The 25,009-nt window shown below is 41.6% G+C and overlaps 1 protein-coding gene across 2 annotated transcripts; it reads right to left on the bottom strand.

Annotated features, from left to right (window-relative positions):
- Positions 1–51: 51 nt before the first annotated feature.
- On the bottom strand, positions 52–24,740 carry tbc1d21 (TBC1 domain family member 21). 2 transcript variants are annotated; one of them, XM_016997453.2, is made up of 11 exons: positions 24,458–24,740; positions 20,101–20,208; positions 12,770–12,873; positions 12,485–12,579; positions 8,461–8,571; positions 7,556–7,656; positions 7,038–7,134; positions 3,684–3,781; positions 1,305–1,421; positions 390–479; positions 52–128 (listed from the first exon to the last, which is right to left on the bottom strand). In XM_016997453.2, the coding sequence occupies exons 1-11, from the start codon at positions 24,548–24,550 to the stop codon at positions 84–86; spliced, it is 1,059 nt and encodes a 352-aa protein (XP_016852942.2). In that variant the 5' UTR covers positions 24,551–24,740; the 3' UTR covers positions 52–83. The 2 variants fall into 2 exon arrangements, with proteins under 2 accessions (XP_016852942.2, XP_062819378.1); XM_062963308.1 differs by lacking the exon at positions 20,101–20,208.
- Between the last annotated feature and the right edge of the window lie 269 nt (positions 24,741–25,009).

Genomic DNA, 25,009 nt, shown 5'->3' with positions numbered 1-25,009 from the left:
GGCCCCTAGTATTAAAAAAACCCTCTAAAATTAGGATATGATAACACTCTGGACCACTCAAATATATTTATTCTGTAGCATCTTTATTCTTTCGTTTCACCAAAGAATTCCTGGATCTCCTTTGGAACCTGAGGACAAATAAGAGGAAAATTGGCATGTATTGGTTCATCTTTGGTCCCTTTTAAATTGCACAACTATAGTGTTAGGATTCGACTTTAAATGCCAGAGAAATAGCCTATGGAAGTCCAGTCCTCCACACCCACAGATTCTGTATCCACGGAGTCAACCATCCATGGCTTGAAAATATTCTTAAGTTAGTCCAGAAGTTTTGCCCACGGTCACTCAATGTTTTCTCTCTGGCTCTCCTGGAAAAGTACTGAGTTATTTACCTTATCATTGTTTTTCAAGAAATATTCATAGATGGTACAGGCTTTGGCAATCAAGTCGTCCGCATCCAGGTCTACGATGTTATTGCACAACTGCCCAGAGAAGAAAATAGGCAATATAACTGTCCACAATTCAGTGCTTCCTATTCAGTTCATTAAAAAAACCACTACCTAAACATAGTATTTGGAAACTGATGTCCTCTAGTGTATCTCCATACTAAAGAATCACATTGGAGAATCCAGAGACAACATGTCTAAGTCCTCCAACATGGTTCAACGCTCAACTGGTGGGAGCATAATAAAGAACCCTAATCTTCATTCAAAGACGAGTGCTTTTCTGTTGATCTCCAGATACATTCTATTGGGTTTCTTCCAATTCTGTGTTAGGGATTCCTCTTCTGAAGAAGAGGAAGGGGAGCAGGAAACGGTTCATGAATCTGAGGGTGAGTTGGAATCTGAGGAGATTTTGCAAGTTCCCACATTTCAGGAGAGGCAAAAAGAAACAGAGCAGAGATGTCATTCAGCTAGAATAGCTGCCAGAAATGCAGCTGAGTAATTAGGAACTGCCCTAGCAGCTGTGAGGAGACTCAGGGCTATAAAGTAGAAGTAGGTGCAGCCAGCTCTTGCTGGTAACAAACTGACTCTTCACTCCCCTGGTGCCTTCTTCAAGTCTGCATCTGGAAACTGCTCCTAAGGATTTGTTGCTGTTTCTTTGTCTGAAGTAAGACATCTATTTGATTTGGGAATTTAACAGAGACTAAGAACTGTGTTTACCCTAAGACTTCCTTGCTTCCTTTTGCATTATTCCATTGGCTGGAGATGCTGAGAGTTAATGTTCAACACCTTCTAGGAAGCAACACAATTCCCACCTCTACATTTGACCAATTGTAGACACTGCTAGTTGAGCGCACTGCTCACCATCAAGATTTCATCTCCACTCAGGTCTTCTGTCACGACCTGATCTCTCACTATCAGCAGTATGGTATAGGCAACTATCACCTGGAAGTTCTTGCAGGGAAGTCCAGTAAGAAAGACCTTGGAGAAGACCAAGAGAAGCTGGGATCAGAGGACGTTATCGCAAGGTTTCATCCCATGTCAGATCTACTTACTGTATATACTCGAGTATAAGCCTAGTTTTCCAGCCCTTTTTTAAGACTGAAAAAGCCCCCCTCAGCTTATACTCGGGTGAGGGTCCTGGTTGGCTTATATTTGGATCAGCTTACACTCGAAAATATATGGTACATTTATTATTATTGGCATTATTACATTTATTATTTTTCTCTGTTCCTAAAACAGGGCTGAAAAACTAGGCTTATATTCGAGTATATACAGTAAATACTGTAAATAAATAAATAATAAATACAACATTGCGATGTGGATATAACAATCTTGAACTGTATATGACAATTCCACCTCCTCTCCATTCCATATTTTGGTGCCTGATGATGTGGATGAATGGGATATTTCTTTGAAGGCTCTTCTCAAGGGAAAGGCTTATCAACCCCGACTGAGTTTGGTTCTCCAAACAAAACTGGAAAGAATCTCCTCGGCAGGAAGAGCAAATATGGAGACACTCAATCTCTGCAAATATCAACTGAAATCGGAAAAGCGGCCAGGGGAAGAGGTTGGAGAACAAGGCCGCTAAACAAACGGCTGTGGTTGGGTGGGTCAGGCCTCTCGCTTTTTCCAGCAATCCTGGACTCTGTTCAGGACTCGGCTCAAAAGGCAAAAGGCTGGAGAGGAAATGGAAGGGAGCGGCTAATGCGGAGCAGCTGCGGAGTTGGCACAGGGCACGGGTGCCCCAAGGAGGCATTGGCACAGCCATGCGCCGAGGCTGCCTTTCCTCTGCCCAGGCTGCCAGGACCTCCTCAACTTTGCCCAAAGAGTTAGCAAAACTGCCAGCTGAACCGAAACAGATTTCAGTTGTTAAAATCCATTTCCAAATCTGTCACATGAATGAGGTTGTAATTTGCTCCCTCGCATGCTTCCAAATCTGGATTGCAAGGACAATTTAAAGGAAAATCCACACCTTTGCATCCATTTGTCCCTCTTTGCACTTCTCTTTCTCTCTCTTTCGCAGAAAAGAAACTCAGATTTGTGTACTGGGTGTACCATTTACGTGGAACGGAAGTTCTGCTTTGTGGATCAGGACATTTTTGCATAGAGTAAAGGCTCTGGTTTGCCATTTAGGAAGGGTTTTCGGTGAACATGAATCCTGATTTCATAGAACCATAGAGTTGGAAGAGACCTCATGGGATATCCAGTCCAACCACCTGCCAAGAAGTAGGAACATCGCATTCAAAGCACCCCCGACAGATGTCTATCCAGCCTCTATTTAAAAGCCTCAATCACACTACGAGGCAGAGAGTTCCACTGCTGAACAGCTCTGACATTTAGGAAGTTCTTCCTAATGTTCAAGTGGAATCTCCTTCCCTGTAGTTTGAAGCCATTGTTCTAGGCTCATCCCCATGAAAGCCACCCCAAGTCCCTTTGGGGATATGGAGGCGGGGTATAAAAATATAATAATAATAATAATAATAATAATAATAATAATAATTATTATTATTATTATTATTATTATTATTATGGAGCCCCCTGGTGTCACAGTGTGTTAAAGCACTGAGCTGCTGAACTTGCAGACCAAAAAGTCCCAGGTTCAAATCCCGGGAGTGGAATGAGTGCCCGCTATTAGCCCCAGCTCCTACCAACCTAGCAGTTCGAAAACATGCAAATGTGAGTAGATCAATAGGTACCACTCTGGCGGGAAGGTAACAGCGTTCCATGCAGTCATGCCAGCCACATGACCTTGGGGGTGTCTACGGACAATGCCGGCTCTTCGGCTTAGAAATGGAGATGAGCACCAACCCGGTCATGACTGGACTTAACGTCAGGGGAAAAGCTTTACTTATTATTATTATTATTATTATTATTATTATTATTATTATTATTTTATTTTATTTTTATTTTCCGTCCTAGTACCCAGTTCTTTAAGCCACTCCTCATGGGGCTTGTTCTCAACACCCTTCGTCATTTGAGTCGCCCTCCTCTGGACACATTCCAGATTGTCAACATCTCCCTTCAATTGCATTGCCCAGAGCTAGACACAGTATTTGCAGATGGAAAATGTTTTATACGTTACCACATGGAAGGAAATTGGAAATATATGCCTAGTTCGACCCATTTGGCTGGAATGTAAACCTCAAGATGCTTCTTGATTTTTAGCCCAAAAGTGTTCCCACGTTTGCACAGATATTATCGTAGTTGGAAAGAGCTGAAACACACATAGGAAACACTCACCTCCCACAGCCTCCAGACATCATCAAAAGACCTGAAGACTCTTTGAAAGAACAGGCAAAACCATGGGAATAAGGCTGGTATGACTTGGCCTTTTGCTTCTAGGAGACATAAGGAAAGCCCAGTTTAGGTTGCATGAATCTTGGCTGTCTCTCGGCACAGAAGGCATCTGATCTCCAGAAAGGCCTTCTTCCTACTCTTTCAATTCAGTGGAACAGTAGGAGAGTTTTTCTTCTGCTGCTTTCCAAGTTGAAGAATACGAGGTGCATTTCTACAATGCAAGTCTAGAGATGCCAAGGGAAGTTGAGATTTGAACCTCCTGATAAGAACAAGGCTCAATCCAAACATCTTATTTATATATTTACAGTATTTATATTCATTTACAGTATTTATATTCCGCCCTTCTTTCTCACCCCGAAGGGGACTCAGGGCGGATCACATTGTACACATATAAGGCAAACATTCAGTGCCATGTAACATAGAACAGAGACAGAGACAGACGCAGAGGCAATTTAAACCTTCTCCAGCTTCCAGCTTCCTGAGGAAATGCTTGATTCCGGCCACAGCGAGAGCAGCTGCTTCATCATCCACTGCAACTGCAACTTCCTCATTCCAACGGCAGCTGGATTATTTTTATGGTGTCGTAAATTAGCCTCCCCACATATAAGTGGTACCTAAATTTCCTACTTGATAGATGCAACTATCTTTCGGGTTGCTTAGGTCAGCAACGAGCAGGGGTTATATTTTATTTTTAAATTGTTGGGTGCTCACCCCGACACGGGCTGGCCTCGAACTTATGACCTCTTGGTCAGAGTGATTTATTGCAGCTGGCTGCTAACCAGCCTGCCCATGTTTTGGTCTGATCAAAACATATTGGGACCTTATTCTCAAGAATCAATAGTTTCAATGTTTTTCTTTAAACCCATCAATTTACTCATGGTTTTTAGAAGAGTTTTTGAACATATCTCATGAGTATTTACACACTTGTCTGGTTTTCATTAAACATCGGATTGTGCATAGACACCTTGGGAGCCCCAGTGGCGCAGCGTGTTGAAGCGTTGACCTGCTGGACTTGCGGACCAAAAGCTTGCAGGTTCAGATCCAGGGAGTGGAGTGAGCACCTGCTGTTAGCCCCAGCTTCCGCCAACCTAGCAGTTCGAAAACATGCAAATGTGAGTAGATCAATAGGTACTGCTCCAGTGGGAAGGTAAAGGCACTCCATGCAGTCATGACCTTGGAGGTGTCTATGGACAACGCCAGCTCTTCGGCTTAGAAATGGAGATGAGCACCAACCCACAGAGTCGGACACGTCAGGACTTAATGTCAGGGAAAACGATTTACCTAACCTGTAGGCTTTTAAAAAATGTGAAATCCAACAGTTTAAACATAGTAATGATGCATTTAAAAAAAGAAACTGCATCATGTGCAAAAGTTAATTTTCCCTACAAACAATTTTTCTATTTGCAAAGGACTCCTGACATGTGAAAAGCAGCGGAATTGTTGGAAACTGTCTCACAGCCAGAAGAAAAATTGGCAAAATTGCTCATGGCTTCCTTTGAGAAATTCAGCCATGACTCCCAGCCCGAAAGAGATTCTCATCAGTCCGGAATTGTCCTCGTTGGGCTTTCGCAATGCTTCAGAAATGTGTGTTGAGCATTATTTTGGGAAATATTTACAATTGCGCTTTCCGTTCATAATCTATAATTGGAATCTGCTCTTTGTGAAGTCTTTAAAAAGATGTCAGGGCAATCTGGAAACGGGACAGAATGGCTTCGTGCCCAAACACATCCAAAACTGCGAATAATCACTTCCAACTATAGGTTGAGCATCCCTTATATGGAATTCCAAAATACAGTACTTCAAAATCATCCACATGGAGAGAGTGATACATTTGCTTTCTGATGGTTCAATGTACAACATTTTTTGTTTTATGCACAGAAGTATTTAAAATATGGTTGCAAAATGACCTTCAAGGTATGTCTAAAAGGTATATAAAGGTAAGTTTATATTAATATTTGGGTTCTCTCTTCAAGATGACTCATGATGTATGTATGTATATATGAATATATATGTATATACAGTAGAGTCTCACTTATCCAACACTCACTTATCCAACATTCTGGATTATCCATTGCTTTTTTGTAGTCAATATTTTCAAAACATCATGATATTTTGGTGCTAAATTCGTAAATACAGTAATTACAACATAACATTACTGCATATTGAACTGCTTTTCTGTCAAATTTGTTGTAAAACATGATGTTTTGGTGCTTAATTTGTAAAATCATAACCTAATTTGATGTTTAATAGGCTTTTCCTTAATCTCTCCTTATTATCCAAGATATTCAGTTATCCAAGCTTCTGCCGGCCCGTTTAGCTTGGATAAGTGAGACTCTACTGTATGTATATATAGGGCTGTGGTGCGGTTGGTTAGTAGCCAGCTGCAATAAATCACTACTGACCAAGAGGACATGAGTTTGAAGCCAGCCTGGGTCGGATTGAGCTCCCAACCATTAATGGCCTAGCTCGTTGTTGACCTAAGCAACTCAAATAATATTACAATATATTGATACAGTACAATATAGTAATTTATTACCAGTATTGTACTATGCTAATAATATAATATTGTATGTAAATTTAATTTGTAAGCCGATCTGAGTCCCCTTTGGGGTGAGAAGGGCAGCATATAAATGTAGCAAATAAATAAATAAATGAATAAATAATGAAAGACAGTTGCATCTGTTAAGTAGAAAATTTAGGTTCCGCTTTATGCGGGGAGGCTAATTTAACTAATTTACAACACCGTAAGAAAACATCCACCAGCGTGGGGAAGAATGAGGAAGTCCTCCATCAAGGACTCGGTGTCACAAGTGGACGATGAGGCGGCAGCTCCCCCTGTGGCCGGAATAGAGCAAACCCTCATGAAGCCGGAAGCTGGAAAATGTTAAATTGCCTCTGTTTCTGTCTATATGTCATATGTCTAATGGCACTGAATGCTTTCCATGTATATGTTCATTGTGATCCACCCTGGATCCCCTTTGGTGTGAGATGGGTGGAATATAAATACTGTAAATAAATAAATATGAATACAAATATTTCAAAATTCGAAATCCCAAACCCTTTTGGTCTTAAGCATTTTAGACAAGAGATACCCAACTGTATGATCTAGCCCTGCCTACTAGTCTTTGCACCCCAGTCTTGCACAACTTCTAACCCATAAAACAGGATGTCTCCCATTAGTTCAATGTTGTGGGTTGTGGAGAGCAATGTTGTGGAGAGCATCCCCTGCGATTGTGTATTGTCAGGCCACACTGTGAAGGCCTTCGCTTGACCCTGGCCAAGCAAAGTGAAGCTCACCCAAATGCTCTGCAAACACCGGATCCAGAAATGCAATCAGAGCCCTGAGCATGAGCAGGTTCTTTTCCACCCCAATGTTCATAATGCAGCTGTTCTCCTGGAAAACAAAAAAAACCCGGAATGCGAAAGCGTTCGAAGGGGCATGAAGAGGCCAGATGGCTCAGCCTCCCGATCGCCGGCTTTTGCACAATGGAAATGAATCCTACCCAAGGCACCCAGGGCGTCAACAGAGGGGGAAAACACAGACATACAGTTTTGTTCCATGGACAGATTTCTCATCTGCCAAGGCTTGAGTCCTTCTCATGAATAGTTGGCACAATGCAGATGAAGGATCTTCTGTTCCCTAGCACAGAAGGCAACATAGGTGCCAGAAGAAAGCTAATGCTGGGAAAACAGACCTTTTTCAAGCTGGGCCCTAGCCTCCGAAATAACTTCAGGACCATGGACAGCTTCTTTCAAATTCAGACTGGATCCAGTGATGTTGAAGCCACTGCATCAGGAGACATGGGCAAACTTACGGTTTTTTGGAGAAAGAATTGGAACAGCCAATAGATCTCATGCTCCTTTTCAGCAAGCAACCGGAAGAGGAGAAGCATCTCGTGGAAACCTTGCTGATATTCTGAAAGGAAGGAAGGAAAGGGGAAGGAGACGAAACTAATAATAATAATAATAATAATAATAATAATAATAATAATAATAATAATAATAATAATAATACAATAATTATAATCTGCCAACTGCAAAAAGCCACCTTACTGGGATCTGCATGCATCATCCAAAAATACATCACACAGTCCTAGACACTTGGGAAGTGTTCGACTTGTGATTTTGTGAAACGAAATCCAGCATGTCTATCTTGTTTGCTGTGTCATACAACATCGTTGTGACAATAATACAATAATAATAATAATAATAATAATAATAATAATCAAGTAAAACAAGCAGTCAAAGAAAAAGAACATGCCCTGGCAGAATATGTAAAGCAAAGTGAAGAACCTGCTTTGATTGAAGTCAAAAATCAGAAACTCCTCAAAGCACAGCAGAGAGAAAAAACCAGTACAAGAAAACCGCACTACAAACTAGAGCTGACAGCTGGCACAACAAAACATTGCATGGAAAGTTTCTTGACAAAATTGAAGGAAAAGCTGACAAGGAGAAGACCTGGCTCTGGCTCACGAATGGGACCCTGAAGAAGGAGACAGAAGGCCTGATCCTTGCAGCCCAGGAGCAAGACATCAGGACAAAGACAATTCAGGCCAAGATCGAAAAATCAGCTGATGACCCAAAATGCAGACTGTGCAAGGAAACCGACGAAACCATTGATCATATCCTCAGCTGCTGTAAGAAAATCGCAAAGACAGAATACAAACGGAGGCACGACTATGTGGCCCAAATGATTCATTGGAACTTATGCCCTCCTCACCAGCTTCCGTGTTGCACATATAGTTCAAGAGAAGGATCTTTTCCAGCTGGTTCTTATCCACAAGCGCATTGCCCTGTGCATCTTTGACGTAAAGCCTTTGAACATCAGATTCTGTGGGAGAAGAAAGGGATACACATACAGTCCTGTTCTTACAAAGTAAACAAAAGCAAAGTACAAGTTGGGGGCTTCTGTGCTAATATGGTAGTGAACCTGCTCTAGGTTTTAGTGCAAACTGGAAAGGTGCCGAACCTACGAGGGCTATCTAGAAAGTAAATTACATTTTGGAATTAAAAATGAACAAAGTATAGGAGAAAACATTTACCATATGCAGTAGAAAGCCAGACCCAAATACCACTTCTCAACATAGTCCCCATTGAAATCTAGGCACTTTTCATAGCGATAAAAGAGTTTGGAAAGTCCTTCCCCACCACACTTTGCCGCTTGGCTTGTGTCCTCAACCAGGCAGGTGTCCCTTCCCACAGCTCGTCCTGGATCGCTCTTCTGTTTTGCAAATGCTTGCAAGGAAGGTTATGGCCACCGTTTTTTGGAACAGGAAAGGTGTGCTTCTTGCAAAACCTTAGAAGGGAAGTGACACCCGCCTGGTTGAGGACACCATCCAAGCGGCAAAGTTTGGTGGGGAAAGAGTTGCCAAGCTCATTCATCGCTATGATAAGTGCCTAGATTTGAATGGTGACTACGTTGAGTATTTGGGTCTGGCTTTAAACTGCATATGGTAAATATTTTCTCCTATACTTTGTTCATTTTTAATTCCAAAACGTAATCTACTTTCTGGACAGCCCTCGTATTTTGGGATAAGGTTCTGCAGATAGTTTCTTAAAAGTTTAGGCTAAAGCCTGAAGTGATCTGGAAGCCACCAGCTTCCAGATAGTATAAAGAAATGTCCTATAACCACTCCTAATGTATCTATTTAATGTACATATTTGGTTTGAAAATTGTATACACACGAACATTGTACACATAGGTGGAAATGACCCTAAAGAGTCAAAACTGCAGATATTGAGGGATGACTGCCCTTCAAAATTTGCATAGGAAGATGAGACATTTCAAACCCCAGTGCCCTTGAAAAGCGATAAAAGACGCTATCTTTTTCTATAAAAGTGGGAAATGGCCTCAGTTTCTACTGATCCTTGCGAGAAAGAAGGGCCATAAAAGGGAACATTTCCCTCCGTGTGTGACCTGTTTAAGGGACTCTTTATCAAAAATTGAATATCTATTACTTCCGAAGAGCCAGGCGAGGTCCCACCTAAGCCATTAATCTTTATTTTCCCTGGCCTTACAGGGGTTGATTGATGCTCGTTACATTGATTTGTAACATTAATTTGGCTGCACCGCTTAATATCCTTTCTGTTCTACAACGGGGAGGAAAGCTCGCATGCAAATCTCAATATAATCAAAATAACTGCTTACGAGCTTTGGTGAGAAAAGAGACTCATCAGTGTTTTCCAGGTTGGCTCTTTCAAAATTACATCCCCCAACCATCGCTCTCTTTCCACACACCCAGATTTTTTTTTCTGATTCGCTCTGTAGGCTATTTTTCATCTTTTAATGCTTTCTCTGGGAACACCTGACCTTGTGCTAGAATAAGGTTGGTTCCAGGCAAGGTGTAGGAACTTGTCAGCTCTTGGCATTAAATGTGGTATATGGGAGATGGTGGGAACCTACAATGTCACCCAGTAAGGTAACTCATAATGGGACCCCCAGGATAAGCCTGGTGTCACCTCCAGGACAGGGTTGGTGTCACCCAGTATGGTAACTCATGATGTCATCCCCATGATAGTGTTGGTGTCACTCAGTGTGGTAACTTGTGATGTCACCCAATGACAGTGTTGGCATCACCTAATGTGGTAACTCATGGTGTCACCCCATGACAGTGTTGGCCTGAATATATTGCACAAGATTTCCCTAGCCTAAAATGATACATTTTAATATATTGGTTTTATGGTTCCCGTCCCCCCCCCCTTTTTTTTCATGTCAGGAGCAACCGGAGTTGCTTCTGGAGTGAGAGAATTGGCCGTCTGCAAGGACGTTGCCCAGGGGACGCCCGGATGTTTTTTGATGTTTTTACCATCCTTCTGGGAGGCTTCTCTCATGTCCCCGCATGGAGCTGGAGCTGATAGAGGGAGCTCATCCACACTCTCCCCAGGTGGGATTCGAACCTGGCAGCTTTCAGGTCAGCAACCCAACCTTCAAGTCACTTAGTCCACTACGCCATCTGGGGGCTCCTTCCCGTCCCCTTGATCTGGTCATATAAGTGTGATTTATTGTTATAATTGTATTATTTTATTTTGGTTAATAATTTTATTTATTTATTTATTGACAGTATTTATATTCCGCTCTTCTCACCCCGAAGGGGACTCAGGGCGGATTACAATGAACACATATATGGCAAACATTCAATGCCAACAGACAAACAACATACATTAGACAGACTCAGAGGCATTTTTTTTAACATTTTTCCAGCTTCACAATTCCGGCCACAGGGGGAGCTGTTGCTTCACCATCCAGTAGTGGCTGTACTTCCTCATTCCTTTCCTCGTGTTTTGCTGGCAGTTTTATGGTGTTGTAAATTAGCCTCCCGCATAAAGTGTCCCTAAATTTCCCTAATTGACAGGTGCAACTGTCTTTCGGGGCTGCATAGGTCAACAGCAAGCCGGGGCTATTAATGGTCGGAGGCTTAACCCGACCCGGGCTTCGAACTCATGACCTCTCGGTCAGTAGTGATTTATAGCAGCTGGTTATTAGCCAGCTGCGCCACAGCTTGGCCCCGTAATAATAATGTGTATTATGTTGTTGTGTAATGTTTGTGTTTGCTTTTATGACTGTAAACCGCCCTGAGTCCCATCCGGGAGATAAGGCGGTATATAAATAAAGTTTTATTATTATTATATTATTGGCGTCACTCAATGCAGTAACTTGTGATATCACCTCCATGACAATGTTGGTGTCACACAATGTGATTACTCATGCTGTCACCCTCATGACAGTGTTGATGTCACTGAATATGGTAACTCGTCACTCCCATGACAGTGTTGGTGTCACCCAATGTGAGAACTCATGGTGTCAACCCAATGACAGTGTTGGCGTCACCCAATGTGGTACTCATGGTGTCAACCCAATGACAGTGTTGGTGTCACCCAATGTGGTAACTCAAGGTGTCACCCTCATGGCAGTGTTGGCATCACCCAATGTGGTAACTCATGGTGTCACCATCATGATGGTGTTGGTGTCACCCAATATAGTAACTCATCGTGTTACCCCCATGGCAGTGTTGGTGTCACCGAATATGGTATTTCATGGTGTTACTTCCATAACAGTGTTGATGTCACCCCATGACAGGTTGATGTCACCTAATGTGGGAACTTATGATGCCACCTGTGCTGTAATGCTGGCTGTCACCTCCAGCACATAGTGTCACCCAGTGCAGTTACTCATGGTATCACCCCATGAACCTCCTCCCATCCCAGACAATACTGTAGCTAAATACCACAAAATTTGACAAAATCAGACCAACAGCAACCAAAACAACTTGCGGTTGTAGTGCATGAAGACAAAATCATGTGCTTCAAAGCAACATTGTAATTGGGCGATAATGACATGTCTGATCAGTGCGCGTGCACATTAGAAGATTCTAAAAGGAAGCCAGTACAGAGTTTTAACATGAAGGTTAATGGATGTTCTTTGTGACTATCAGCCAATGAGGTTAATATTAATACTAATAGTATTACATCTGTGTATAATGTGGTATAAAATCAATGAATAAAAGTACACTTACAATCCAATAAAAGGCAATTTAATAAAAGAAGGCAATTCAGAGTCTATGTTAATTTTTGAATCATAATTCAACCCTCAGCAAAATGCTGGAAGTTGTGCTAGATCTTGGGAAAGTCTCAGAGAAAGGCAAAGGCGACTTTGCTCTGAACAAATGTTGTCAAGAAAACCTTGTGGGTCAATGTATGTTGGAGAAAACTTGAAGGCAGACAACAACCACCTCCTAGATACATACTGATGAGAGTTTGGACCTCCGCGAAGCCTTGGTGTTGTGTCTCTAGCAAAGGCTGGATCTTCTCACACATGATGCACAAAGACTCATAGCTGTGCCTACAAAGAGGGAGAGAAATAGCACGGGTTTAATAGAATTAAACCCAAATAGCCAACACAGGCAACGTAGTTCCTTGGGGGAACTTAAAGAGCTCTAAAACCCAGCATAAATCAACTGCCCTACTTTGATGACACCTTTTCCCAAAATGTAGCACAAATCAACAGACAGCTCTGGATTCCACCCACACACCGTTTTCTGCTGTTTGCCATGAGTCTTTCGTCGCAAGAACTGCACCAGGAGTAGTAGCCTGTGAGAAACTTCCACGCTTCTGGTCTCACAGCGGGATCTAAACCCTGGAAAAAGATATGAAATACGGAGAAGATGGAGCCCCCGAAGGGAATGCCAGGTTGCTTAATCATTCTGACAACTAAATTCAGTTTGTCATCTTAATTAGAACAGAACCAGTGAATCTATTGCTCTGAATCATAAGTCAACATTTATGTAAATCTCCCCCGGTTGGCACAAGCAACTGGCTGGAAGCCGATATTCTCCATCACCAACTTTGTGCATAACAGAGGAAATCGGAGTAATAAAACTAGATTGAATTGATTCAGATGTCAATCATTTCATTGGCATCTGCAATGTCTTGCAATTTTCTCCCCAGCGAGCAGGTTTTGGACAGTTTACATTTTGTTCTCCAGGGTTTTGGAAATAGGTTCAGCACCATGGATAGCTCCTTTAAAGCTTGGTCAAATGTAGAATCAAAGAGTTGGAATGGCAATCCAGTCCAACTCCATTTTACCATGTAGGAATCAAAACACTCCCAACAGATGGCCATCTAGTCTTTGCTTAAAAACCTCCTGAGAATATATCTTCATCACAACACTCGGAGGCAGCGTATTCCACTGTCAAATAACTTTCAAAACTAGGCAAGTGGGGTTTATGTATCTGTTGAATGTCCAGGATGGGAGACAGAATTCTTGTTTGTTTGAGGCAAGTGTGAATGGTGCAATTGGCCACCTTGATTAGCATTCAATGGCCTTGCAGCTTCAAGGTCTGGCTGCTTCGTGCCTGGGGGAATCCTTTGTTGGGAGGACTTTGAAGCTGCAAGGCCATTTAATAATAATAATAATAATAATAATAATAATAATAATAATAATAATAATAATAATAATACACTTGGGAAGTGTCCGGCGTGTGATCCAGAACAACAGCCAGCAGAGTGTCCGCTGTGGACTCATCTTGTTGTGTTTCAAATAATAATAATTTTTTTTCATGTCAGGAGCAACTTGAGAAACTACAAGTCGCTTCTGGTGTGAGAGAATTGGCTGTCTGCAAGGACTTTGCCCAGGAGATGCCCGGATGTTTAGTTGTTTTTACCATCCTTGTGGGAGGCTTCTCTCATGTCCCTGCATGGAGCTGGAGCTGAAAGAGGAAGCTCATCCGTACTCTCCCCGAGTGGGATTCGAACTTGGCAGCCTTCAGGTCAGCAACCCAACCTTCAAGTCACAAGGTTTTAACCCACTACGCCACCGGGGGCTCCTAACAACAACAACAACAACAACAACAACAACAACAACAACAACAAAGACTATGGCAGAAACCAGTGCAGGTGGTCCCAGTGGTGATTGGCGCATTGGGTGCCGTGCCAAAAGATCTCAGCTGGCATTTGGAAACAATAGACATTGACAAAATCACAATCTGCCAACTGCAAAAGGCCACCCTACTGGGATCTGCACACATCATCCGAAAATACATCACACAGTCCTAGACACTAGGGAAGTGTTCGACTTGTGATTTTGTGATACGAAATTCAGTATATCTATCTTGTTTGCTGTGTCATAATAAAACAACAACAACAACAACAATAATAAATTTATTTATAACCCACTTCCATCTCCCTGAGGGGACTCGGAACGGTTCACATGGAGCCCAAGAATCAACAGATAAAAACAGAACACAGTAACAGCATATATAATTAAAACAATAAAATAAACATTCATAAAATACATCAGCGGGTGTCAGGACAAAAGGTGGAATTATTAAAAATTGCAAGACAAGATATAATAACCACTAATCAAGGCGATTAATTGCAACATTCACATTTGCCTCCAACAGAAAAGAGTTCTTTCTCCCACTCTGGACATTATTCCACAGATATATAAACCCCACTTGCCTACTTTCCAACAGACCTCACAACCTCTGAGGATGCCTGCCATAGATGTGGGCAAAACGTCAGGAGAGAATGCTTCTGGAACATAGCCAGACAGCCCGGAAACTCACAGCAACCCATGTTGTTAATATTTGCATGGATGGATATCCCCAACTGGCGAACGGTGCTTTGAAACGTAGTTGCGTGCTTTTACCCCAAGCTAGAATTAAAAGCACTAGAGAATAATTAAATGAGAGAAAGCAATCACAGGCAATCAAAGTGTTTTTCGAGAAAGAACAGTAACAAGTCCAGAGGTTGGGAAATAAATGCTCTGCAAGTCCCAGGCACAGATGTTGTGCGGCTTAGGAAGCAGAAGTAACCGATGCAGATGTGGAGGGACCTGATTATTTTCTGGGAAGCAAAACCCACACCAGAGAGAAGCGGGATCTTCCGAGGTCATGACGTTGGCTAAATTTATCAAGGTAAAGACTAACATTTATAACAATCTGTGGAGGAAAGGAGAGGAATATTTTTCACAGTTCTCTCTAAAAGTGCCAAGTTTCTCCAGGTTCATCTGGGCCTTGGTGGTTGTTTTTCTCTCCATGGCGAAAGTAGGGAGGTGGCTTCTTACTGATGGAAGAAAATACGAGGGTTGAATGAAAAGTAATGCCTCCACCTTTGTAACTCCTCAACAGATGGCAGTCCTGGTCTGCGGCAGGTATTGGCTTGTTCAGTAGACTCTCCTCTTCAGTTCCATTTGGAGGGGAGCCTTAGCATTGAACGGTTGTGTTGTTAAAGTGCGAAGTATGGAACCCTGCTCAGATGGGTTTGCAGCAACCACCGAGTTTCACAAACAAAAGGTGGACAGATTGATTCAGGACGATCGTCGTATCACTCAGAGAGAAATTTCAAGCATAATCGGCATTTCATAATTTATTTATTTATTTATTAGCTACATTTATATGCCACCCTTCTCACCCCGAAGGGGACTCAGAGCGGCTTACAAATTAAATTTACATACAATATTATATTAGCATAGTACAATACTGGTAATAAATCACTATATTGTACTGTATCAATATATTGTAATATTATTAGTAATATTACATGTAAAATATAATATATAATTAAGAATGTGTGGGTCATATTATTGCTTTGCTTGGCTATCGGAAGATTTGCGCACGATGGATACTGTGAGACGCTGGTTGCGGAAACAGAGTGTCGACGTCTTCCGTGATGACTTCAGAAAACTTGTTCATTGTTATCCAAAATTATCCAATTGTCTGGTGATTATGTGGAAAAGTGAATAGTGGTAGTTAAAGAGCACATTCTAAGGATTATTTCTGCGTTTGATTCATTAAAATATTCCCGTCCAAACCCAAGAAGGTGGAGGCATTACTTTTCATTCAATCCTCGTAAATCAAGAAAAAAAGGTTGGACCAGAAATTCACTGACCATACCTCTTGAAGTATTTGGTTTTGATCAATAGTTAGGTGATTTCCCCAAAAGTGTTAGGGCAGATGAAAATAAATATCTGTTTATCCCGACCTAGTTTGGTGTTAAAAGTGTATTTGGAACAGTGCATTTGGAACCGTTATGGAAAGGTCTTTGGTGAGCAAAATGACTTCCGCCGCACTGAAAAGAACACCCCAGGGAGTCATATTTTTCAAAAGTTGCCTGGGCTTTAGATCACCATGGAAACCTCACCTTGGCACTGGAGATGTGATAAATGAGCTTGGGGAAGGGAAGTCACATGAATCTTTCACATGCCGTTGATGGTCGTGGACAGGGCCAGCCCAAGGTAATTTTCAAGTGTAGGCGAACAGAATTTTGGCACCCCCCCAACTTTCGGGGTGAGAAGGGCGGGACATAAGTATGGGAAATAAATAAATAAATAAATAACATCAGGACAGTAAAAAAAGAACACTCGAAAACAGGGGAAATCCAGACATGAAACAATCAGGTGTAAAAAGGAAAGTATGGTATGTAATGTGCCACTAAACAAGTTGCCACTAAAAGTTGTTCATATAGAAGATAATATTACATTACTAACGTAGTACTCACACATTAAATACCATACTTTCCTCTTTACATTTCACTGTAGATTATAGACATCTGCGTTTTGAGTTATGAAACAATCAGGGCCAGCTAACACCTCCCAACAAAGGATCCCCCCAGGCAGGAAGCAGCCAGGCTTTAAAGCTGCAAGGCTATTCAAAGCTAATCAAGGTGGCCAACTGCAACATCCACACTTGCCTCAGACAGACAAAAGTTCTTTGAGTTCTTTCTCCCAACCTTGACATTCCATAGATATACAAACCCCACTTGCCTAGTTTCCAACAGAACTCACAACTTTTGAAGATGCCTGCCATAGATGTGGCCCTCCTCTGGACACAGCTCAGCATCCTTTGGCAGAGAAGGATAAAGAATTTGGGCCCTTCCACGCAGCTCTATAACCCAGGATATCAAGGCAGGATAACCCACAATACCTGAGTCCACACTGCCGTATATTCCAGTTCAAAGCAGGTAATGTGTGATTTTAGTCAGATGCATGGAAAGGGCCTTTGCGAAACAACTCCAAGGATTTTTTGTTGAAGGTTTTCATGGCGGAATCACTGGGTTTTTGTGCATCTTCTGCGCTATATGGCTATGTTCCAGAAGCATGCGGGGGGACCTCAACTGCGCCCCCAGGATTATGGCGCCACAGGCAAGTGCCTAAATTGCCTTGCGGTTGAACCGCCCCTGGTTGTGGACACCTTAGTCCCTGCTCAGCCATCAGGACGACACTGGTTCACCTTTGTCCTCATTGGTGTCAGTGAAGGAGATTTTTCTTTTTAGCCACATAACAAAAATGCCAAAGTGAGCACTCCTTTTTAACAGCAATTCTCCCAGGTAATAACTTACTCTCTTATCTCTCTTCCATTAGTTTGGTTTCTCTCCCTTCCAGGATTTATTTTGTCTCTTTCAGAAAAAAATACTTTAGCAGGACCATAGCAAAGGAAATGTGGGTGAATGGAGATGCTATTACGAGGGCTGAATGAAAAGTAATGCCTCCACCTTCGTAATTCCTCAACAGATGGCAGTCCTGGTATGTGGCAGGTCTCTCCTGACTCTCCTCTACAGTTCCATTTGGCAGGAAGCCTTAGCATTGAACGGTTGTGTTGTTAAAGTGTGAAGTATGGAACCCTGCGCAGAAGGTCGGTCAATGCGACTTAAGCAACGTGTAGTCATTGAATTCTTTTTGCTTGTGAAACTCAGTGGTTGCTGTTACAGGATGTCCAACTCTTTGTTTGTCATGCAAGTCAGATATTCCCACCTCAACATCTTTAAACTTACTCGCCCAATGACGCACAGGACTCACATCAACACAATCAAAATAAACAGCTTGCATTCTCTGATGAATCTCCTTTGGGGTGACACCTTCTGCTGTCAAGAATTCAGTGACTGCACATTGCTTAAGTTGCATTGACCGACTGTCTGCGTAGGGTTCCATACTTTGCACTTTAACAACACAACCATTCGATGATAAGGCTTCCCCGTCTGTGCATCGTTCCATACTTCTCACTTTAACAACACAACTGTTCAATGCTAAGGCTTCCCCTTCTGTGCAAGATTCCATACTTTGGACTTTAACAACACAACTGTTCAATGCTAAGGCTTCTCCGTCTGCGCAGGATTCCATATTTCAGACTCTAACAACACAACCGTTCAATGCTAAGGCTTCCCCCTCTGCACAGGATTCCATACTTCACGCTTTAACAACACAACCGTTCAATGCTAAGGCTTCCCCATCTGTGCAAGATTCCATACTTCACGCTTTAACAACACAACCGTTCAATGCTAAGGCTTCCCCCTCTGCACAGGATCCCATACTTCACGCTTTAACAACACAACCGTTCAATGCTAAGGCTTCCCCTTCTGTGCAAGATTCCATACTTTGGACTTTAACAACACAACTGTTCAATGCTAAGGCTTCCCCCTCTGCACAGGATCCCATACTTCACGCTTTAACAACACAACCGTTCAATGCTAAGGCTTCCCCTTCTGTGCAAGATTCCATACTTTGGACTTTAACAACACAACTGTTCAATGCTAAGGCTTCTCCGTCTGCGCAGGATTCCATATTTCAGACTCTAACAACACAACCGTTCAATGCTAAGGCTTCCCCCTCTGCACAGGATTCCATACTTCACGCTTTAACAACACAACCGTTCAATGCTAAGGCTTCCCCCTCTGCACAGGATTCCATACTTCACGCTTTAACAACACAACCGTTCAATGCTAAGGCTTCCCCATCTGTGCAGGGTTCCATACTTCACACTTTAACAACACAACCGTTCAATGCTAAGGCTTCCTCGTTTGCACAGGGTTCCATACTTCGCACTTTAACAACACAACCGTTCAATGCTAAGGCTTCCTGCCAAATGGAACTGTAGAGAAGAGTCTACTGAACAAGCCAGTACCTGCTGCATACCAATCCTGCCTTCTGTTGAGGAGTTAAGAAGGTGGAGGCATTACTTTTCATTCAATTATTTATTTATTTATTTATTTACAGCATTTATATTCCGCCCTTCTCACCCCGAAGGGGACTCAGGGTGGATCACATTACACATATAGGCAAACATTCAATGCCTTTTAACATAGAACAAAGACAAGACAAATATAGGCTCCGAGCGGGCCTCGAACTCATGACCTCCTGGTCAGAGCGATTCATTGCAGTGATTCATTGCAGCTGCTCTCCAGCCTGCGCCACAGCCCGAGCTGGAAACATATTCTTCAGAAATATCGCTAGAGATTGTGCAAGTCGTAATTCAGCCTACATTCACAGGACCATTTGGAAAGTGGAAAAAACCATGAATGAAAAAAGTGCTTTAAAAAAGCACTTCACCAATCTCTAGATCATATAGTGACCATAAGAGTTGTGCTAGAGCAGTGGTTCTCAATCTATGTGTCCCCAGGTAGTTTGGCCTACAACTCCCAGAAATCCCACCCAGTTTACTAGCTGTTAGGATTATTTATTTATTTACAGCATTTATATTCCACCCTTCTCACCCCGAAGGGGACTCGGGGCGGATCACATTACACATATAGGCAAACATTCAATGCCTTTTAACATAGAACAAAGACAAACAAACATAGGCTCCGAGCGGGCCTCGAACTCATGACCTCCTGGTCAGAGTGATTCATTGCAGTGATTCATTGCAGCTGCTCTCCTGCCTGCTCCACAGCCCGAGCCCATTTGTAGATTCTTATTAGAAAAAAAATGGAACTATGCTGTGCCATTTACTCTACCTGGATCTCCTGCTCTTTGTTCCCACAGCTTGGAAGTGTTTGGACTCCAGCTCCCAGAAGTAGCTGAGGACTATTGGGAGCTGTAGTCCACAAAGGAATGGCTCCAAGGTTGACTTTCTCCATGATGCTCACTCACCCTGTCCAGTATCTGGGCGGTAATGTAGTCTCGGGATTTGGACAAGTTGCCGCTCTCATCAAAGTAACTTTCCCATTCGGTGTTATCAATTGGCAGCTTCTTTATCCCCTGGAGACAAAGTCGAAAGATTGTAGCAGTCAACTGGAAGGCAACCCACCGAGAGAGGGATTGGAGGCAGAGCCGAATCAATATTGTCTGAAGTTTGGATTTCTCTACAGGCCAATTCGGATTTCAATCTGGGAACGCTTGGACATTGTAAAATATTGGTTTGGGCGTTGGATGAGGTTTTTAATAGTAGGGATGGGAATATTTGGCACGGAGGGTGTTTCAGAGTACAAGACCTCCCACTGACCATATTGGCAAGAGCTTTCTGGCACTTTAATCCAAAGCTGCTGCTGAGCCAAAGACTCTTTTCTCCTCTTTTGTAACAACATTTCTCCTGAAAGAGTCACAAAACTAAAAGAACAACCCAACAATGCCTCGTCCGGTTTCTACCGTCATGATTAGGAATCTATATCATTGGATTTCTTTCTACTCACAGCCAAGAATAAACAATTAAAAGAGTAACTTAGAATGCATTATAGCATAGTGAAAAAACACCAGAACTATAGATAGGTAAAAAGGTAAAGGTTTTCCCCTGACGTTAAGTCCAGTCGTGACCGACTCTCGGGGGTTGGTGCTCATCTCCATTTCTAAGCCAAAGAGCTTAGACACCTCCAAAGTCATGTGGCCATTGGCATGACTTCATGGAGCACCGTTATCTTCTCACCGGTTTTCGAACTGCTAGGTTGGCAGGAGAAAACTATAGATACCAAGTTCAAAGACTCTTTTGCCTCAGTAAGTGAAGAGCCAAAGGACAAACAGAAACAAAGCGGGTTGTTGTGAGTCTTCCAGGCTGTATGGCTATGTTCTAGAAGCATTCTCTCCTGACGTTTCACCCACATCGATGGTAAATTGTTATACAGTAGAGTCTCACTTATCCGAGACTCGCTTATCCAAGGTTCTGGATTATCCAAGGCATTTTTGTAGTCAATGTTTTATTTATTTGTTTATTTCTCACCCGAAGGGACTCAGGGCGGCATACAATTGGCAACAATTCAGTGCCGACACATCATTAAAACAAACAGCATATAAAATCTATTACAAATAGTTAAATACAGTATAAAATATAAAACATATGGTTAAAATCCCTTCATCCATGTTTTAAATATATTATGATATTTAGGTGCTAAATTAGTAAATACAGTAATTACAACATAACATTACTGCGTATTGAACTACTTTTTCGGTCAAATTTGTTGTATAACATGATGTTTTGGTGCTTAATTTGTAAAATCATAACCAAATTTGATATGTAATAGGCTTTTCCTTAATCCCTCCTTATTATCCAAGATATTCGCTTATCGAAGGTTCTGCTGGCCCGTTTAGCTTGGGTAAGTGAGACTCTACTGTATTATTTTCCTGAATTTATTATTATTATTATTACGTGTATTATTTTACTCTATTATTATTCAAAGGATACATAAGCACATTTACATGGAAGAAGATGAGAATAATGATTTGATCAGAGTTGGACAGTCAGTGATCGACATCAATGATCAAAACCTTTTTCTTTTCCACAACTGTGATGTCTGGTGTGTTGTGTTCCAGAACTTTGTCAATCTGGATTCGGAAGTCCCACAGTATTTTTGCATGCTCATTTTCCAATTATTATTTATTATTATTATTATTATTATTATTATTATTATTGCATTTATTATTTTCCTATATTTATTATTACATGTATTATTTTCCTGTATTTATTATTATTATTATTATATTTATTATTTTACTCTATTACTACATGAATTATTTTACTCTATTTATGATGATGATTATTATTATTACAGGTAATATTTTACTCTATTATTATTAAAAGGATACATAAGCATATTTACATTGAAGAAGATGAGGAAAAAAAAAATAGCCCCGGCTTGCTGTTGACCTAGCAGCCCCGAAAGACAGTTGCATCTGTCAAGTAGGGAAAATTTAGGTACGCTTTATGCGGGAGGCTAATTTAACTAATCTACAACACCATAAAACTGCTCACGAGGAAAAGAATGAGGAAGAACAGCCAATAATGGACGGTGAAGCAACAGCTCCCCCTGTGGCCGGAATCGTGAAGCTGGAAAGATGTTAAAAATGCCTCTGTGTCTGTCTAAAACTGAATGTTGTTTTTCTGTTGGCATTGAATGTTTGCCATGTATGTGTTCATTGTAATCCGCCCTGAGTCCCCTTCGGGGTGAGAAGGGCGGAATATAAATACTGTAAATAAATAAATAAATAAAATTTGGACAGTCTTATCTTAAATTTGAGCTTGATGTCAATATTCAAAAACAGTTAACCTACTGATGCCTCAATTAATGTAATTTTATTGGTATCTATTTTTATTTCTGAAATTTACCATCCTCGGCTTATACTGGAGTCAATGTTTTCCCAGGTTTTTTTGTGGTAAAATTAGGTGCCTCGGCTTATATTCGGGTCAGCTTATACTCGAGTATATACGGTATATTGCATTAAGCCATGGAAGTTCAAGTGGTGTCAAACTGCATTCATTCTACATCAGGCCTGGGCAAACTTGGGCCCTCCAGGTGTTTTGGACTTCAACTCCCACAATTCCTAACAGCCTACCGGCTGTTAGGAATTGTGGGAGTTGAAGTCCAAAACACCTGGAGGGCCCAAGTTTGCCTATGGCTGTTCTACAGTGTAGATAAAACATTAGATTTTCCTATTGGGACACTTGAACGGCGAGATATTTGTACGCACCTTCGATTGAGTTACAAAGGCTTGGCGAGAAGGAATGCACAATTAGTTACAAACAACCAAAGGAATGGGACGCGGGGAAATGAAATCGATGCGATCCGGTGCAAGGGCCATTTAAGCAAATCTCATTAGACTCGCGGAAGGTCTCGTGGAATTGAAAAAGAAATAATGGGATTCAATTTCAAGGCGCAGGAGTTTATTTGGCTTGTGGGGAACGGGCAAGAAGCATGTCAGAATGAAATAAAGGGAACGGACTAAAGCTGTCATTCCCAAACTTTAGTCCTCCAGATCTTTTGGATTTCCACTTCCAGAGGTCTCTGCTTCCTAGGCCAATTTTTGGGGATTTTGGGAAGTGAAGTCCAAACTCTGGAAGAACAATTTCTATCTGTCGATCCCATTCCTGCCATCTGGACCCACTCCAAATTTAGTGTGAAACCAGTTCAGCTATTTACAAATGGTTATCTTGTCTCCTGTTAATTTTCTCCTCTTGACATGAAATACACTAATAATAATAATAATAATAATAATAATAATAATAATAATAATAATAATAATAATACTGTGGGACTTCCGAATCCAGACTGACAAAGTTCTGGAACACAACACACCAGACATCACAGTTGTGGAAAAGAACAAGGTTTGGATCATCGATGTTGCCATCCCAGGTGACAGTCGCATTGACGAAAAACAACAGGAAAAACTCAGCCGCTACCAGGACCTCAAGATTGAACTTCAAAGACTCTGGCAGAAACCAGTGCAGGTGGTCCCGGTGGTGATGGGCACACTGGGTGCCATGCCAAAAGATCTCAGTAGGCATTTGGAAACAATAGACATTGACAAAATTACGATCTGCCAACTGCAAAAGGCCACCCTACTGGGATCTGCGCGCATCATCCAAAAATACATCACACAGTCCTAGACACTTGGGAAGTGTTCGACTTGTGATTTTGTGAATCAAAATCCAGCATAACTATCTTGTTTGCTGTGTCATACAACGTCGTTGTGTCAATAATAATAATAATAATAATAATAATAATAATTTTATTTTTGTACCCCGCCACCATCTCCCCAGAGGGACTCGGGGCGGCTCACAGATATAAAACCAGCATACAGTCATATCAAATATAAATATCAAATACAAAAACACACAAATAAATTTAAAAGGCATTAAAAAATCACTAGAGTCTCACTTATCCAAGACTCACTTATCCAAGGTTCTGGATTATCCAAGGCATTTTTGTAGTCAATGTTTTGAATATATCGTGATATTTTGGTGCTAAATTCGTAAATACAGTAATTACAACATAACATTCCTGCGTATTGAACTACTTTTTCTGTCAAATTTGTTGTCTAACATGATGTTTTGGTGCTTAATTTGTAAAATCATAACCTAATTTGATGTTTAATAGGCTTTTCCTTAATCCCTCCTTATTATCCAAGATATTCGCTCACCCAAGGTTCTGCCGGCCCGTTTAGCTTGGATAAGTGAGACTCTACTGTATAGCCATCTCTTTTCAAGCATCCTTTGGATTGTTTCCAACCTAGGAACACTTACCAATATAGTGGAGACGGATGCTCTGAGTTTGCTAAATTGCTCTTCGGAAGACTCAGGGGTTTGGAATCGTTCTCGCACCATCCCTTTCTTCATTGTGCATCGACGATAACAACAACAACAAAACGTATTTTGGAACCAATCCAGACGGAATAAGATCCTTTTACGTTCTCAGGGTAGTGGAAGTCTTTCTTGAACTCCTGTTTCCTCCTACTTTCTCCATCAAATGAGCAGACCCCATAGAGACGGAAAAGAATTGGAGTCTTGTTTCTTCCAGAACCAAAATTGGTTACCGTAGTATCGTGAGGTCACAGAGGCGTGAGGTCACAAGACGATTAAAGGATGTGTAGAAGAAAGGATATTTGGAGATAATGGGTGAGAATATAACCCAGATATCTAAAGAATTACCCTCTTAATGGGTATTATTATTATTATAATAATTATTATTATTAAAGGCAAAGGGTAAAGGTTTTCCCCTGACATTAAATCCAGTTGTGTCCGACTCTGGTAGTTAGTGCCCATCTCCATTTCTAAGCTGAAGAGCCGGCGTTGTCC

The sequence above is a fragment of the Anolis carolinensis genome, unplaced genomic scaffold (assembly GCF_035594765.1).
Source record: "Anolis carolinensis isolate JA03-04 unplaced genomic scaffold, rAnoCar3.1.pri scaffold_11, whole genome shotgun sequence".
NCBI lineage: Eukaryota > Metazoa > Chordata > Lepidosauria > Squamata > Dactyloidae > Anolis > Anolis carolinensis.
This window is presented reverse-complemented; position numbering and strand designations above follow the sequence as displayed.

Excerpts from the sequence above, each read along its gene's own strand:
- tbc1d21 (XM_016997453.2), bottom strand. The coding sequence starts at position 24,550 with ATGAAGAAAGGGATGGTGCGAGAACGATTCCAAACCCCTGAGTCTTCC. Across the intron at positions 12,874-20,100 it reads CCGCCCAGATACTGGACAGG|GGTTTAGATCCCGCTGTGAG; the intron begins GTGAGTGAGCAT and ends ATCTTTTTCCAG. Across the intron at positions 8,572-12,484 it reads GGAGGTCCAAACTCTCATCA|AATCTGATGTTCAAAGGCTT; the intron begins GTATGTATCTAG and ends CTTCTCCCACAG.